Source organism: Plecotus auritus, assembly GCF_963455305.1.
Source record: "Plecotus auritus genome assembly, chromosome: 15".
Classification (NCBI taxonomy): Eukaryota; Metazoa; Chordata; class Mammalia; order Chiroptera; family Vespertilionidae; genus Plecotus; species Plecotus auritus.
In genome coordinates, this window is record NC_137781.1 from 11,041,367 (window position 1) to 11,059,487 (window position 18,121).

The 18,121-nt window shown below is 45.9% G+C and overlaps 1 protein-coding gene across 1 annotated transcript in view; it reads left to right on the forward strand.

Annotated features, from left to right (window-relative positions):
- The first annotated feature begins 1,921 nt into the window (after positions 1-1,921).
- The window catches only part of FANCI (FA complementation group I), a 56,987-nt gene continuing 40,787 nt past the window's right edge, over positions 1,922-18,121 (forward strand). The window contains exons 1-10 of the mRNA XM_080651837.1: positions 1,922-2,230; positions 3,446-3,548; positions 6,160-6,232; positions 9,308-9,438; positions 10,859-11,015; positions 11,093-11,150; positions 13,531-13,572; positions 13,912-14,035; positions 15,748-15,833; positions 17,815-17,941. Of these exons, the coding sequence (XP_080507963.1) occupies positions 3,465-3,548; positions 6,160-6,232; positions 9,308-9,438; positions 10,859-11,015; positions 11,093-11,150; positions 13,531-13,572; positions 13,912-14,035; positions 15,748-15,833; positions 17,815-17,941 (882 nt within the window). The 5' untranslated portion in view covers positions 1,922-2,230; positions 3,446-3,464. The remainder of the gene's footprint in view (positions 2,231-3,445; positions 3,549-6,159; positions 6,233-9,307; positions 9,439-10,858; positions 11,016-11,092; positions 11,151-13,530; positions 13,573-13,911; positions 14,036-15,747; positions 15,834-17,814; positions 17,942-18,121) is intronic.

Sequence of the window (18,121 nt, forward strand, 5' to 3'; positions counted from 1 at the left end):
CACATATATATGTATATATATATTTTATTGATTTCAAAGAGGAAGGGAGAGGGAGAGAGATAGAAACATCAATGATGAGAGAGAATCATGGATTGGCTGCCTCTTGCACGCCCCCTATTGGGTATCGAGCCCGCAACCCAGGCATGTGCCCTTGACCAGAATCGAACCTAGGACCCCGCTTCAGTCTGCAGGCCGACACTCTATTCACCAAGCCAAACCAGCCAGGGCATAATCCCCCTTTTTACAGAACAGGAAACTGAGCTGAAAGCCACACAGCTGGTAAGGACTGGAGAGCCGGTCACTCTAAAGCCCTCTCATCATTCAGCACACAAGGCTGCCCCCTCCTCTAGAAGTGAGAGCCACAGGGGTGTGACTGCCCCCGCCCCCTCACCCCAGTCCTGGGGAAGGTGACGTCACCTCACTTTCCTGGGAGCAGCCCAGGGGGCAAGAGTCTGGTAATAATTCTTTGGCTAGTAATAATTCTCCCAGGCCAGCGCGGGCCCTGAGGAACAGGGTCCCGTTGCTATGGGGGCTGAAGGAAGGAATTGGTGCTGATGACAGTGAGGTTACCTGCTAAGGGTTGAGGAGATAGAAACCTCTGAAATAATCCTCATTTTTCTTTTCTTTCTTTTTGCAGCAAAGCAAAAAGAATTTATTGGCTGCGGCAAAAACACAATTAGGTCACTGAAACAAGGCAGGGTGTAGGACAAGCATGTCAAACTCGCGGCCCACAAGGCACATGCCTCGTTTATTGGGCCTGTGTTAGCCTTTGAGTGTGACATGTTGGTGTAGAACAGTGGTCGGCAAACTCATTAGTCAACAGAGCCAAATATCAACAGTACAACGATTGAAATTTCTTTTTTTTTTTTTAATATATTTTATTGATTTTTTACAGAGAGGAAGGGAGAGGGATAGAGAGTTAGAAACATCGATGAGAGAGAAACATCGATCAGCTGCCTCCTGCACACCCCCTACTGGGGACATGCCCGCAACCAAGGTACATGCCCTTGACCGGAATCGAACCTGGGACCCTTTAGTCCGCAGGCCGACACTCTATCCACTGAGCCAAACCGGTTTCGGCTTAAAATTTCTTTTGAGAGCCAAATTTTTTAAACTTAAACAACTTCTAGCGCCACTTCTTCAAAACAGACTCGCCCAGGCCATGGTATTTTGTGGAAGAGCCACACTCAAGGGGCCAAAGAGCCGCATGTGGCTCGCGAGCCGCAGTTTGCCTACCACAGGTGTAGAAGAAGCAACGAGAGCCTAGGCTGGGCTGCTTTGGCTCACTGGGAGCTCAGAGAAAAGGGGGTTCAGGGGGTGAGCCCTGGATAAGCTGCCGCTGCCCATTGCTCCCCTGGTTGCAAGTCTGGTGGGGTCCCTTAGAGGGGAGGAAGGGGGAATGGCACGGGCATGCTCCCCTGGGGGGAAGGGGGCCTGGGTCCTTTGCATTGAGGGTATTTATCTCTCTCTTGCACTTGGGGAATCTCAGGGGTGGGTCTTAATAGAATATTCATCAGCTTGAAATAATCCTCATGAATAAAGGAATAGACAATAGACTCTCTGCCCTCCCCCGCGTTGCTCTTTGTAAATATTTAACGAACATTTACTGAGCATTTACTGCTTTGGAAAACTATGCACTAAATGCTGGGGTTTCTCAGGAGGAGCAACCAAAACCCTGGGCTCCCTGTAGCTTACAGCTGAGGGGTCACTGGCACCTCCAATGGCAGTCAGACACCTGCCTCTGCCTTCCAGACCTTCGGCTGCAAAGACCATCGCTTCATTGGTCCCCTCTCCCTGCCTCCCGACCTGGAGGGGCTTAACCAATCACACGTCTCGCCGGGCACGCCCAGCCCGCACTGCGCATGCTCACTCTGCGGTCCCGCGTTCGAGTTTTCACGCCGCGCCTCCCCCCCGGCCCCGACTGTGCGTGGGGACGTCCGAGGACTCCCGACGGTTTCCCCACCCATCGGCCTTAATGGTACAGTCCACCGCGGGCGCCCGGCGGCGGAAGGGCGCTGCGGGGGCGGGGCCTGTTGCTCCGGGTGACGGAAGTGCGGGGGCGTGCAGTTGCGCGGGAGTTTCGGAAGTTGGCGGCGGCATTTCGGCTGACTTGTCGGCGCAGGCGGGCTCGGCGCGCGGCCCGGGTGGCGCATTCAGCCCCCGGCGGAGGGAGCGGGTCTGCGTGGACAGCAGGGTCGCGCCCGGAGTTTCTGTGGCCCGGAAGGTCGAGGTGCGCAGCCTTGTCCCTTGGGTTTTCGCGGTTTCCCCCCCCCCTCCCCCCCGGGTCGTGGGACGCTTCAGCCCTCGCGTTGAGTGCTTCCTCCGTCGAGGTTCAGCTCCTCCGTCCCTTAATTAAATTTCCCTTAATTAACCCTGATACGGCCCTCCGTCGCTACTACTGAAAGAGCCCAGTCACCTCCCAGCCTCTGCTCGTTACACGTCGATGCCGGATGTGCTCTCGCAATCTTGTCACACTCTCTCTGGCTCCAGAAATTTTGGTTGCTCTCTATTATTTGCAGAATAAAACCCAAATTCCTTAACCTGGCATTTAAAATCTTGCATAGTTTATTCCCACCCTATCTTTCCAGCCTTCCTACTCACTGCTCCCCTCTTTACACTCTGTCCTCATTTTCCCCAAGTAAGTGTCTCAGATTCCCATATGCCGGCTTAGTTGATGATAACGAACACCATCTGTTTGTCTTGACTCCAAATTTAGTCTCTGAGCTCCAGTTCCAGCTTCTCTCTGCTGGGAAGATTTGAACATATTTCTTTCTGCAGCTTTGTTAATGACTCCTTTGTTTTTATACCATTTAATTGGCCTTTGCGTTTATTCTTTTATCAAGTATTACTTTATAATAATACATATCCTTGCCTATATATTTACAATAATTTACTATGTATTTGATATACTGTTAAATGGTTTTGTTATGGGTAGATGCTAAGAAAATATGATAAAAATGTGGGCAAAGCCGAAACCGGTTTGGCTCAGTGGATAGAGTGTCGGCCTGCGAACTGAAAGGTCCCATTTCGATTCCTGTCAAGGGCATGTACCTTGGCTGTGGGCACATCCCCAGTGGGAGGTGTGCAGGAGGCAGCTGATCGATGTTTCTCTCTCATCGATGTTTCTAACTCTCTATCCCTCTCCCTTCCTCTCTGTAAAAAATCAATAAAAATGTATCTTTAAAAAAAAATGTGGGCAAAATGATGAATCCACTTAATTAGAATAAACATTTGTAGTAAGGACATTCAAGGGAATTCTTGAGATGATTTTGTTTGGCCAAGAATCACCTAACAGGTACGAGTTCTTCCTTAGGCTGTGGCATATCCTCTGTATGTTGTCCATCATATCTGTGAAATACTCAGTTAACAGATAGGGAAGGGGGGAAAAAAAGAAATCTTGTTTGCTTCTGGAAGTTTCATCAGCGCTGACACGTTTGCCTTTCAGTGCCCTGATATGTGCAACGATGGACCAGAAAATTCTGTCCCTCGCAGCTGAAAAGACAGCGGACAGACTGCAGGCCTTTCTTCAAACCCTGAAGGAAGAGGACGTGAGTACGGGGAAGCGTGTTCCGCCAAAAGCGAATGTCAGGCCCGACGACAGGTTCCAAGGACGCGTTAGAGCGGTCGCCCCGCCACTCCATCTACTCCCTACTCTCCTTAGGAGACGAGGATTTGTATGGTTACAGCTCATGGAGGTTAAGAAACGAGGAAGAGAAATGGACAGCTGGAGGGCATTTGTGTACATTCATACAACTCTATTAGCAGCAAATAATATCTATGCAGCTGTGTGTATTGTGAGCAAATCAGTACACTTTTATGGTTCTTAGAACAATCCAGTATGAAGATAATACCCAGACTGTAGTTATTAAGGTATTAGATTTGCCTATTGGTGCTGTCTTTCCTCCCTCCCTTCCTTTTTATTTTTCCCTAGAGAAGATAAATTCATAAGCAGTAGCCCTAACTGGTGTGGCTCAGTGGATAGAGTGCCGACCTGTGGACTGAAGGGTCCCAGGTTCAATTCTGGTCAAGGGCACATGCCCAGGTTTCAGACTTGATCCCCAGTGTGGGGTGTGCAGGAAGCAGCCAATCAGTGATTCTCTGTCATCAATGTTTCTATCTCTCTCTACCTCTCCCTTCCTCTCTGAAACCAATAAAAATATATATTAAAAAAATTCATAAGCAGTAAAATATTTCGAAATTATTAGTAAGAGAATACCACCGTGTCTTCAATAAGTATGTGGTTATAAAATGCGTTAATAATTACCTTACGTTAGGCTGTTGATTGTTCGTAATCTTCCTCTCCTGATCTACTTTTTTTGTAATAATTGATCTCAGCCTATTCAGATTCCTGCATGGAGAAGAATCCCTCCTTAAGATTAGCCTACTCTGCCCTAGCTGGTGTGGCTCAGTGGATAGAGCGTCGGCCTGCAGACTAAAGGGTCCTGGGTTTGATTCCTGTTAAGGGCACATGCCTGGATTGCAGGCTTGGACCGACGTGCAGGAGGCAGCCAGTCAATGATCTCTCGTCATTGATGTTTCTATCTCTCTCTCCCTCTCCCTTTCTGAAATCAATAAAAATATATATATAAAAAAAGATTAGCCTACTCTAGCTGAAATCATCTCCCTTTCCTCAGTTATTGTCTGTCTCAGCCTTCGATTTATTCCCTTTACAAATTTCTTTTTTCTGAAATTTTCTCTGTCACCCTTTCCCCTCCTGCTCTACTGTAAACTCTTTGAGTCAAATGATCATGACCCTCTTGTTCATCCTTGTATCCCTAGTGCCTAGGAAAAAGAACATGCTCAAAATATCTGTTGAATGTGTATCCCCAAGAACATAGCTCAGTACCTAGTGCTGACTGAGTGCTCTATAAATGTTTGTAGTATTGAAACCGAACACAGTGGGTCCGAGGCCGCCTGTCACTACTTGAGCCAAATTAAGCAGAAACACATAGATGTGCGTTTCTTCCAATAAAGCCTGCAGTATGGGGAGAGCAGTCGGTCATCCTGGAAATCCTGCTCTGCCAGTCCAGCCTTCAGGAGCTCAGAGTCCGATAACAAGTCGGCTAATCTTCTGTGATATCACAAACAGCTCAGCTCGTGCCTGGGACCAGAGAATGGTCAGCGTTCCTGAGGAAAACTCCCGGAGGGGGTCAGGGTCCGGGCACAGCAACCAAGTCCAAGTGTGTCCTGTCCTTGGTCTGTTCTCAGAATGTATTTCTTTTCTGAGTCATGGACCCATCGAGGCATCTTATCTTTTTACAGCCTTGTTTCATCCTCTGGTTTCCTAGGATCTGCAAGAAAACTTCTTGTCTGTAGTTAGTGAGGTGAATAATTATTAGACAGCTGTGGCTCTATTCTCATTACATGCCCTTCCTCACTATCAGTATGAATAAAGTTCAGTCTTTTTTTTTTTCTAACTAGAGGCCCGCTGCACGACGATTCGTGCAATAGGCCTTCCTTTCCCTGGCTGCCGGCGCCGGTTTTCCTCGGGCACCCGGGACCCAGGCCTTCGCTCCGGCTGGAGCCTTCAGTCTTCGCTCCGGCCAGAGCACCGCTCCTGTAGCTCCCTCTGCCCCCCGCCCTCCCTCTCATAGCAGGTGTCCCGCCCCGTCCAGCTGCTCCGCGCCTGCATGCGTGCTGCCCAGAGGCCCAGAGCAGCGGTTTTGGGGGGCACTGCAATCTTTGTCAGATTAATTTGCATATTCACTCCTGATTGGCTGGTGGGTCGTTGCGAGGTGATGGTCAATTTGCATATTTCTCTTTTATTAATGTAGATTGACTTCAGGGAGGAAGGGAGAGGGAGAGAGAAACATTGATAAGAGAGAATCATGGATCAGCTGCCTCCTGCATGCCCCCTACTGGGGATCAAGCCCATAACCCGGGCATGTGCCCTTGACTGGAATCAAACCCAGGACCCTTCAGTCCACAGGCCAACGCTCTACCCACTGAGCCAAACTGGCTAGGGCTAAAGTTCAGTCTTGACAACCCAGCATCATGTGAAAAGCTATCCTGGTCTGCCTAAATGAATATGTTATTTCTAACCCCTGGCGTCTCAGAAGTACTTGAACCTGACAGATGAATTTTTTCATGTTGGGAAGTGAGGGCGTTGGGGTAAAGAAGTTGTTGCCAGAGACTTGTAGTCTTTTCTCTCTGTTGCAGCTAGCCAATCTCCTTCAGAATCAGGCGGTGAAAGGCAGAGCTGTTGGAGCCCTCCTGAGAGCCATCTTCAGAGGTAACGATAACGAATGCCCTCCCGTCTCCCTTGCTTCATTGGTAGAGCTGTTCACTTGGGGCACATGTTGCTATTTTTCATGCTGCTTGCAGCCCCACTAAGACTTGGCTGCATCTGGGAGATTTTACGGAATCAACTAAAGCAGCAAGTCTCTTGTGGATTTCACTGATTTTGCTGAAAGGGTTTGCAGTGGCTGCCTGAGGTTGTATGGCTGGTTTGGGGGCCCATAAAGGGTGTGTTTCATAAAATCACCTGTGGTTTACGTGTGCTTTTCAAATGGTGGAGAAGACAGTAGCAGTGGTTAGTGCCTGGTCTGCGGAAGGGGCTAAGAGTTCTGGGATTTAATGAAATGGGATAGAAAGATGCTTAATTTCCAGCAGGGTATATTTGTTTCCATATTTTAAAAAAGGGCCAGTTCTGCATTTTTTTGCAGATTGTGACTCAGAGTGATTTTTAAAATTGTGGTAGAATAACATTCTACAAGGCCAAAAAAAAGTGGCATTTTAACTTGGTTTATTTTTCTTCCCCTCTCAAGTAAATTGGATCTGTGCTGCAAAGGTCTAAAAACACATTTTCCTGCCCTGGCTGGTTTGGCTCAGTGGATAGAGTGTCGGCCCACAGACTGAAGGGTCACGAGTTCGATTCTAGTCCAGGCCAGGTACCTTGATTGCAGGCTCGATCATTGACCCTAGTCGGGGCAAGTGTGGGAGGCAACCAGTTGATGGGTCTCTCTCAAATCAATGTTTCTGTTTCTCCCCCCTTCCACTCTAAAAATCAATGGAAAAATATCCTCAGGTGAGGTTTTAAAAGACCCTCTTATATAATAAAACCCTAATATGCAAATTGACCAAATGGTGGAACAACTGGTCACTATGGTGCACACTGACCACCAGGGGAAAGACGCTCAATGTAGGAGCTGCCCCCTGGTGGTCAGTGCACTCCCACAGGGGGAGCGCCACTCAGTCAGAAGCTGGGCTCACGGCTGGCAAGTGCAGCGGTGGTGGCAGGACCCTCCCCTGCCTTAGCTGCAGGCGGGCGGTAAGGAGCAAGGGGTTCCGGACTGTGAGAGCCCAAGACTGCGAGAGGGATGTCTGACTGCCAGCTTAGGCCTGATCCCCCCAGGGATATCGGACATCCCCCAAGGGGTCCAGGACTGTAAGAGGGTGCAAGCTGGGCTGAGGGACCCCCCCCTCCCCAGTGCACGAATTTCATGCACCAGGCCTCTAGTAAATAAATAAATACACATTTTCCTGTGCATGAAAAAACTAAAAATTGGTTGTGTTGACCTTTATAGAAACTTGTTAAATGACTATTTCGTAGAAATACCAGAGAAAAGGAGGTTAGGTGAAAGAAAGAAGAGTAATTTCTTTCCTGGACAGACAAACCTGAGGAAGATTATTATAGCTCCCACCTATTTTCATCATATTTAAAAATACAGACTTGGAAAGCCTCATTTAAAAGTAGCATGAGTTATCGAGTACTTGTGGAAACTGCCTCCTAATCATTTTATTTTATTTATTTTTAAAATATATTTTTACTGATTTCAGAGAGGAAGGAAGAGGGAGATAGAAACATCCATGATGAGAGAGAATCATGGATCGGCTGCCTCCTGCAAGCCCCCCACTGGGGGTCAAGCCCAGAACCCAGCATGTGCCCTTGACCGGAATCGAACCTGGGACCTTTCAGTTTGCAGGCCAGTGCTCTCTCTATCCATTGAGCCAAACTGGCCAGGGCCCTCCTAATCATTTTAATTCATTGATTGTATAAAAGACCAGTAGTTAAGACGACATTTTAAAAAATTGAGATATATTGCACATATTAGAAAATTCACCCTTTTAAAGTGTACAGTTGTTTTTTGAAAATTGAGATATAATTGACACATCATACAATTCCTCCATTTAAAATGTTCAATTCAGTGGCTTTTGGTATAGTCACAGAGTTGCACGTCCATCACCACAGTGAATTTTAGAGTATTTCTATGGTCCCGAACAGAAACTCTGTACCCCTTCACTGTCACCTCCCAGGGGCTGTTGGCTTTCACTGTGACTGTGGAGCTATTGGCTTTAAATTTTTAAAAAATACATTTTTACTGATTTCATAGCGGAAGTGAGGGAGAGAGAGAGAAACGTCAGTGATGAGAAAGAATTATTGATTGGCTGACTCCTGCATGCTCCACACTCGGGATCGAACCCACAACCCTGGCATGTGCCCTGATGGGGACTCGAACCCTGACCTCCTGGTTCGTAGGTCAGTGCTCAACCACTGAGCCATGCTAGCCTGGCTGGGGCTATTGGCTTTTAAAGACTCCTGAGCTTGTGGAAGGCAGGGGGATGGGATGAGTGGATGTTAAATGCCAAACTCGCTGTTCTCCCTGAGATTCTGCTGTTTTTCTTAAATACTTCCTGGATGGTTAGACGTCTCTGGTTAATTTCCAGAGTTCTGAGCAAGTTGGTTTTCACTATTTTTGTCAGTGTTCTCTTTTTGCTTTTCTGGAGGAAAGAATCTTCCAAGATCTTTATTACTCTGCCATCACCCAGTGCTGATAGTTTGAAGTATGTTAAAGACATTTAATTTGGGTTTATGGACCCAGAAAAGTGTCCAATAGTTTTTTTTGTTTTTTTTTTAAAATATATTTTATTGATATTTCACAGAGAGGAAGGGAGAGGGATAGAGAGCTAGAAACATCGATCAGCTGCCTCCTGCACACCTCCCACTGAGGATGTGCCCGCAACCAAGGTACATGCCCTTGACCGGAATCGAACCCGGGACCTTTCAGTCCACAGGCCGACGCTCTATCCACTGAGCCAAACCGGTTTCGGCTGTCCAATAGTTTTTAATTCTTTTAAAAATTAATGACATGGGCGGAAGAAGAAAAGATGACATTTTCAGCCAACTGACTAAGTTACTTTTTCAAAACTTCTAAACATTTCTGTTCTAAACACCATAGTAATCAGTATTTTGATCATTCTTTTTCTGTGTTAAACTACAAAGCTGTGGGTTTTTTTCCTATTTATTTACCCTTCAACCTTGTAAGCCTTTCTTCCTTTTGCTTCTGTACCTCTCTTTAAAACAAAGGCTCCCCCTGCTCTGAGGAAGCTGGAGCTCTCAGGAGGCGTAAGATATACACCTGCTGCACCCAGTTGGTGGAGTCAGGGGACTTGCAGAAAGAAACAGCCTCTGAGATCATCGGGTTGCTTATGCTGGAGGTGAGCTGGGAGGCAAACACACGTCTGGTTCAGGGTGGATTTGGGGGGTGGGGTGGGCATCTATTGTAATTTGCTGAGGGAGGGAAAACAGATGTGCCAAACCTGGCACAGGTCCTGTTTATGAATGGGAACTGTTAAAAGACAGAATAGTTGCTGAAACCGGTTTGGCTCAGTGGATAGAGCGTCAGCCTGCGGACTGAAAGGTCCCAGGTTCGATTCCGGTCAAGGGCATGTATCTTGGTTGTGGGCACGTCCCCAGTAGGGGGTGTGCAGGAGGCAGCTGATCGATGTTTCTCTCTCATCGATGTTTCTAACTCTCTATCCCTCTCCCTTCCTCTCTGTAAAAAATCAATAAAATATATTAAAAAAAAAAAAGACAGAATAGTTGATGGGTGGGCCATAAACTATCTAGGTGTTTCTGCTACATTTCTGGTGTCATGGACGTGTATCTCTTTGAAGAGCTGGCATATTTGAAAACATAGGGAACTGGTGGAGGATTCTGACCTTTGCAATCTTTTTTTTTTTTTTAATTTTATTGATATTAGAGAGGAAGGAAGAGGGAGAGCGATAGAAACATCCATGATGAGAGAGAATCATGGATCGGCTGCCTCCTGCATGCCCCCCACTGGGGATCGAGCCCACAACTCGGGCATGTGCCCTTGACTGGAATCGAACCTGGGACCTTTCAGTTTGCAGGCCGACGCTCTATCCACTGAGCCACACCGGCCAGGACTTAAATATTTTTTTTTTTGTTAGTTTCAGAGAGGAAGGGAGAGGGAGAGAGAGAAACATTAATGATGAGAGAGAATCATTGATTGGCTGCCTCCTGCATGCTCCCTCCTGGGCATCTAGCCCACAACCCAGGTATGTGATCTTGACCAGAATCAAACCGGGGACCCTTCAGTCTGCAGGCTGATGCTTTATCCACTGAGACAAACCGGCTAGTGCAATCTTACCTAATAATAGACAAACATGTAAATTGACCGTACAAATTAACCCAACAAAGATGGTGGGTTAATTTGCATATGCAGGCTTGGAGCGGCCGCGAGGGGCGGGACGCCTGCTATGGGGGCGGGGGGGGCGGCGGAGGGAGCTACAGGAGCAGTGCTCTGGACAGAAGCGAGGACTTGCCGGCTCCTGGGCGGGCCGGGAGTGGGGACTTGCTGGCTCCCAGGCAGCTGGGAGTGAAGCCAGGGGAAGGAAGGCCTATTCTTGCACGAATATCGTGCAGCGGGCTCTAGTCCTTTATAAGGATAAATTTGTACCAGAGCAAGAGGACGCCCTGAGTCCCTGATAGGGCCAGTCTGGTTTCATTGCCAGTTCTCTTAATTCAGCAAAAGACTCTTACTTCTTGGAAAGAGATAGCTAACATTTGGATTTCTGTTTATTTTTTTTTTTTTTTTATCCCATGAACACTTAGGTCCACTGTTTCCCAGGACCATCGTTGGTAGAATTAGCCAATGAGTTTATTGGTGCGATCACAGAGGGCAGCCTAACGAATGGAAAATCTTTGGAGTTATTACCCATCATTCTCATGGCCCTTGTTACCAAAAAGGGAAATCTGGCGTGTGGAAAAGGTAATTTTCTTCCCATTTTAGTGGCTTTTCTCTATTCATGTGATCAAATTTATTTCTCAGTGTATTTGCATTTCTAGATGAACTGAGTGGGGAAGAATGTAAGAAGCAGTTGATCAGCACTCTCTGTTCTGGCCGGTGAGTCTTTCTCATTAATGTGTAGAACTTTCTCAGGACTATAAGGGTCAAAAGAAAGAATTCCTGCCATAGCCGGTTTGGCTCAGTGGATAGAGCATCGGCCTGTGGACTGAAAGGTCCCGGGTTCCATTCTGGTCAAGGGCATACGCCCGGGTTGCGGGCTCCATCCCCAGTGATGGGCATGCAGTAGGCAGCCAGTTGATGATTCTCTCTCATCATTGATGTTTCTCTCTCTCTCCCTTTCCCTTCCTCTTTGAAATGAGTAAAAATATATTTGAAGGAAGGAAGGAGGGAAGAATTCCCATTGCTTTTAGGAATTCATGTCACTGAATGTTTTAGTTCATTTATAATGTGCCAATTGTATAAAATCACTTAGTCTGTGATGCATTTTTTTTTTTTAAATATATTTTATTGATATTTCACAGAGAGGAAGGGAGAGGGATAGAGAGCTAGAAACATCGATGAGAGAGAAACATCGATCAGCTGCCTCCTGCACACCTCCCACTGAGGATGTGCCCGCAACCAAGGTACATGCCCTTGACCGGAATCGAACCCGGGACCTTTCAGTCCGCAGGCCGACGCTCTCTCCACTGATCCAAACCGGTTTCGGCGATGCATTTTTGAGAGATTATTTATTACATTTTTTTTGTTCTAAGATTATACATATAATTTCTATTTATTTGACTGTCCATCTTAACAGAGCAATTTAGTCCAGTATTATTTGGAGTCCTAAGATCGCTAAGGCTGGGAAATCACCCTTGTGCTATATCTTTTATTTATTTTTTAAATTTCTTTATTGATTAAGGTATTACATATGTGTTCTTATTCCCCCATTACCCCCCACTTCTCATTCATGCCCCCACCCCCCTGTTGTCTGTGTCCATTGATTAGGCTTATACGCATGCATATAAGTCCTTTGTTTGATCTCTTTATTTATTTATTTTTGAGGGAGTGGAATATGTAAGTGATGTTTATATCTTCAAACCCAGAAATACAGGAATTACCCTAAGAAAAGAGTCCAACATAAAAGAAAATTCTCATACGTGGATATGTTCAGCAAAGAAATTTGTGATCAACTTAATCATAAAATAATAGAGACATGAAATTTATATCCATTAAGAGTAAAATGTATAAAGACATCAAAGATGAAAAGCCTTCACTGTATAGTCAGTGAAATATAAAGTGAATGATACTGAGTTACAGAAAACTGTGATTACAGTTAGGTATATTAAAAAGAACCGGAAGGAAATATCCAACATTATCTAAACCAAAGATGACCACTTTTATAGTTCCTTATATAAGACCTTTTACGTAAGTGATTTTAGGCAGGCATATCAGCACATGTATATTTATCCATTGACTCATTTGTTTTGTTTTTAAATATATTTTTATTGATTTCAGAGAGGAAGGGAGAGGGAGAGAGAGAGACATCAATGATGAGAGAGAAGCACTGATTGGCTGCCTCTGCATGCCCCTGACTGAGAATTGAACTGCAGCCTCCAGGTTCATAGGTTTACGCTCAACCACTGAGCCATGCGGCTGGGCTGATTCATTTGTTTTTCATTACACAAAGGATCAGTACACTGTACCATTCATATCCCACTTCTGTTCATGTCTGTGTATAAAACTATGTCATTTTTTTACATCTTTTTTTAATAGTTCCACAGTCCCCCCCCCAATAATATTTGATCAATTCCCTTTTGCTATTATATCAAGTGCTGCAGTGAACATATTTATCTGGGTGACTGTTACAAGCATGTAGAGGGGGTATCTTTCTAATAGAGAGTTGGGTGGGTCTGTGCTTATGTGCATTTTTTTGTTTTTTTTTTAAATCCTCACCCGAGTATTATGTGCATCTTTAAAGTCAGGGAGTCTTGTCTTCTCAGGAGGGCTATGTCAGTGTACACGCCCTAAAACAGTGGTCGGCAAACCGCGGCTCGCGAGCCACATGCGGCTCTTTGGCCCCTTGAGTGTGGCTCTTCCACAAAATACCACGGCCTGGGCGAGTCTATTTTGAAGAAGTGGCGTTAGAAGAAGTTTAAGTTTAAAAAATTTGGCTCTCCAAAGGAATTTCAATCGTTGTGCTGTTGATATTTGGCTCTGTTGACGAATGAGTTTGCCGACCACTGCCCTAAAACAGCAGGTGAGCAGTGTTTCTTCCCCACAATCTCACCAGCATTGAATATCATCAGACTTCGGTTACTTGGCAGTCTGCGAGGTTAAAAGCGTTTGTTTCATGGTCTTACATGTTATCTCTTTGATCTTGTTTCCCAGAGGTACCAAATGACACTAGCAATGGCCCTAATTTCCCCCCTCCTTGCTAATTTTATATGTTAAAATGCGATGAACTGACATCTTCTTCGTCATTATCTTTAACCAGATGGGATCAGCGATACGTGATTCAGCTCACCTCCATGTTCAAGTAAGCATCGTCCTGCCCTCTTCTCCTCCTGTCCTGCGTGCGAGCTCCCCTGCTACCAGCTGGAATGTAGCAGCTCACACCCTCTCTCCCCAGTGGCAGTGTTGCTACTCTGTTTTCTGTTACAGGATTTCCCCCCACTCTCTCTTTTTTGCTTTATTTGCTTTCTTAAAGTAAAAGTTTATGATTTTTTTCCAAGGCGACTTCGCTTAGGTAAGGGTCTTGGTTTTCGTTAAGGTTCTCTGTTGGAGAAAATGCTAAGGGGCATTATAATATTCCAGTATCTCCCACCTTAGGCTGTGGCGTGATTAGGCTCTGGCCCTTAGAATCTTTGACCCACAGGGATGTGCCTCTGACTGCAGAAGAGATAGAACTCGTGATGGAAAAAGTGTTCAAGATGTTCTCCAAGCTGAACCTGCAGGAAATACCGCCTTTGGTCTATCAGCTGCTGATTCTCTCCTCAAAGGTAGGAGTACAGCCCTAACCAGTTTGGCTCAGTGGATAGAGCGTCGGCCTGTGGACTCAAGGGTCCCAGGTTCGATTCCGGTCAAGGGCATGTACCTTGGTTGCGGGCACATCCCCAGTGGGAGGTGTGCAGGAGGCAGCTGATCAATGTTTCTCTCTCATCTCTGTTTCTAACTCTCTATCCTTCTCCCTTCCTCTCTGTAAAAAAATCAATAAAATATATTAAAAAAAAAAAGGTAGGAGTACAGCATTGTTTCTTTTCTTTTCCTTTTTTAATATTTTTATTGATTTCAGAGAGGAAAGGAGAGAAAGAGAGAGAGAAATATCAATGATGAAAGAGAATCATGGATCGGCTGCCTCCTCCCGCCCCACACTGGGGGTGGAGCCCACAACCCGGGCATGTTCCCTGACTGGGAATCAAACCAGTGACCTCCTGGTTCATAGGTCGGTGATGCTCAACCACTGAGCCACACTGGCTGGGCTGCCTTGCTTCTTTTTTAACTCCAGTGGGATGTCCAGTCAGGGCCCTTCAGCTTATTCTTACCCTTGATGTACCTGCTAGGCCATGGTTGCTTTCATGCCATGTTCGGTGATTCGATCTGGTAAAAAGGTCATGGTTCTCAGCCCAGGAAAACAGCTTGTCAGGATGTTTGGTGTGTGGTAGTAAAAGGAATACAGATCTCAGAAAGGGTGGGCTATGGGCCCCTTAAGTCTGGCATTAAGATGTATTTTAGCCCAGCCGGTGTAGTTCAGTGTCAACCCATGAACCAGAGGTCATAGTTCAATTCCCGGTCAGAGCACATGCCAGGGTTGTGGGCTCCATCTCCAGTGTGGGGCGTGTAGGAGGCAGCTGATCAATTTCTCTCTCATCATTGATGTTTCTCTCTCTCTCCCTCTCTCTGAAATCAATAAAAACATTTTTTTTTTTTTAAAAAAAAAGATGTTTCTAGCTCTCTGTTCCTTTCCTTTCCTCCCTAAAAAATCAATGGAAACTTTATTTTTATTTATCTTTTTTTTATTAATTTCTTTTTTTTATTGTTTAAAGCAGCAGTCACCAACCTTTTGGACCTCATGGACCACCAGTTGGCAACTGCTGGTTTAAAGTATTACATATGCCTCCTTTTTCCCCCATTGACCCCTCCGGCCACTCTCACCCCCCAGGACAAGTCCCCACCGCCCCAGTATCTGTGTCCATTGGTTATGCTAATATGCATGCATACAAGTCCTTTGGTTGATCTCTAACCCTCCCCTCCCCTGCTTTCTCTCTGAGGTTTGACAGTGTTTGGTGCTTCTCTGTCTTTGGATCCATTTTTGTTCATTAGTCTGTGTTGTTCATCATATTCCACAAATGAGTGAGATCATGTGATATTTATCTTTCTCTGACTGGCTTATTTCGCTTAGCATAATGCTCTCCAGGTCCATCCATACTGTTGCAAATGGTAAAAGTTCCTTTTTTATAGCAGTGTAGTTTTCCTTTGTGTAGATGTACCACAGTTTTTAATCCATTCATCTGCTGATGGGCACTTAGGCTGTTTCAATGGAAACATTAAAAAAAAAATGTATTTTAAACCCAATTTTAACGTGAAAGTATTCCGCATTCATAAATCCTTACTGTGACTCCAGGTTGTAACTTGTTTGTTTGAATTTATCCTTGAGAAGCCTTTAAGCTGAAAAGTTCAGCTTGCTGATGTTGCCTGTTTTGTATTTTTTCAGGGAAGCAGAAAGAGGGTTTTGGAAGGCATCATAGCTTTCTTCAACGAGCTAGATAAGCAGCACAAAGAGGAACAGAGTGGCGATGAGTGAGTAATACAGTTTAGAAACAAAACCACTTTTACAGATGTATTGTCTCATGGTGTGTTTTAGCTACTTCACTGTTATCTAACCTCCAGTCCCTGCCTCCACCTCTGAGCCCAGAGCTTCCCTAACCCTCTCCTAGCTGCCCAGTAATGAAGTTAAAAGAACCGTGCTTCCTCCTCAACTCTTTTCATTTGCACCTTTCCAGGAAGATAGCAATAACTGTTCTGTAAGTTGTAAGTTTAAAAGCTGTTTGTTATTAAGTGTCTCCTCTGTGCCGGGAACTGTGTGGTCCTGGGCCCGCAGTGGCGAGCCAGTCGTCAGGCAAGGCCCCTGCTCCTGTGGAGCTTAAATTTTAGTGAAAAGAGAAGAGAAAAATACTAGGGTGGGAAGCGCACCTAATTCAGATGGATGCTGTGATAGTGGCAGCATAGCCACTATCAGAGCATTGCGTTGGGGTGTTGGGTAGTCAGGGAGACCTCTCTGAGAAGCTGCTATCTTAACTGGATGGCAAGAGCCACAATATGTAGATCGGGGAAAAGAACATTTTAAGGCAGTGAAACAGTTAGTTCAAAGGCAGGAAACAGCATGGCGTGTCTGAAAAGGGATTTTTTTACAGCAAATATTTGTAAGTGCTTATCTGTGCCACGTGCTGTTTGAAGCACTTTAAACCTCACAACAACCTTATTTTGTTCCTATTTTTTGGGTGCAGAAACCAAGGCACTGAGAAATTGAAGAATTTCCCAAGATTATATAGCCAGGGCGTGGTGGAGCTGGGTTTGAATCCAGGCAGCTTGGCTGTAGAAATCACACTCTTTTTTGTTTTGTTTTTTTAACTATTAATTTGAGAGAGAGAGGAATGGAGAAATAGAATATCAATTTATTCTTCCATTTATTTATGCATTCATTAGTTGCTTCTTGTATGTGCCCTGGCTGGGGATCAAACTCACAACCTTGGTATATCGGGACAATGCTCTAACCAAGTGAGCTACCCAGCCAGGGCTAGAATTCACACTCTTAATCCTGTTGCAGCCTACTGCCTCTGATCTAGGGTAACCTGCAGTCATTTGTCAGGAAAGACTGGCAGAAAAAGAGGTTTCGGGGGAAATAAGCTCAGTTGTGACCCTGTTGAGTTTGAGGTGTATGTTAGCATTCCACACGGAGGTGTTTAGCAGGCAGCCTGGTGTTACAGGGACAGGCCAGAGCGGAGATAGAGGTTGGAAGGGACCAGATGGGGTCACCTAGGGAAAGTGTGAGAAGAAGAAAAAGAAACCCAATACTGAGCCACGAGGCATCCCACCATTTAAAAGGAGGGTGAGCTCAGCTGCGTGGCTCAGTGGTTGAGCATCGACCTGTGAACCAGGAGGCCACGGTTCGATTCCCAGTCAGGGCACATGCCCCGGTTGCGGGCTCGATCCCCAGTGTGGGGCGTGCAGGAGGCAGCCGATCAATGATTCTCTCTCATCATTGATGTTTCTATCTCTCTCTTCCTCTCCGAAATCAATAAAAATATTAAATAAATAAATAAATGGAGGGTGAACCAGCAAAAAATAAAAACCAAAAAAATTGATCAGCGATCTGTGACAGTGCAATGCCCCAGAACCTCAGAGGAGAAAGTATGTCAAGAAAGAAGTGATCAGCTCTGTGGGATTGGCGGAGGCGTTAATATGGGACCTGCTGATTGGTTTTGGCAGCAGAGGGATCATTTGGAACCCTTGCAGTACTAGTCAGTGGCATTGGGAGTGGGGAATTGGGAAGGGACAGCCTAAATGAATTGTGTCTAACTGGGAAGAGGTAAAGACGTGGAAATAATGACTGTAGACACTTTCCAGGAAGTTTTGTTGCAAAAGGGAGCAGAGAGCAAGGCGGCGGAATCGGCACTTGCTGCCTTCCTCCAGCGACCATGAGTTCAGCCCGCGTCGGTCCACTTGTTCACCGTAGAATCTCCACTGCTGTCTCTTCTTCCTTTTCTGCTGAATCTTGCAGGCTCTTGGATCTTATTACCGTGCCGTCAGGTGAACTTCGTCACGTGGAAGGCACCGTTATTCTCCACGTTGTGTTTGCCATGTCATTGGACTGTGAACTAGGCAGAGAACTCCTGAAACACTTAAAGGTAGGGGCAGACTCTTGAGGTGACCCGGGGTCTCTGTGAAGCAGGGATGTCTGAGCTCAGGCCCCTTCTATGCCAGTTAGTGACAGGAAGGAAGCAAGGAGAAATATTGCAGAATGAACCTGGGTCTAGACCAGGGGTCCTCAAACTTTTTAAACAGGGGGCCAGTTCGCTGTCCCTCAG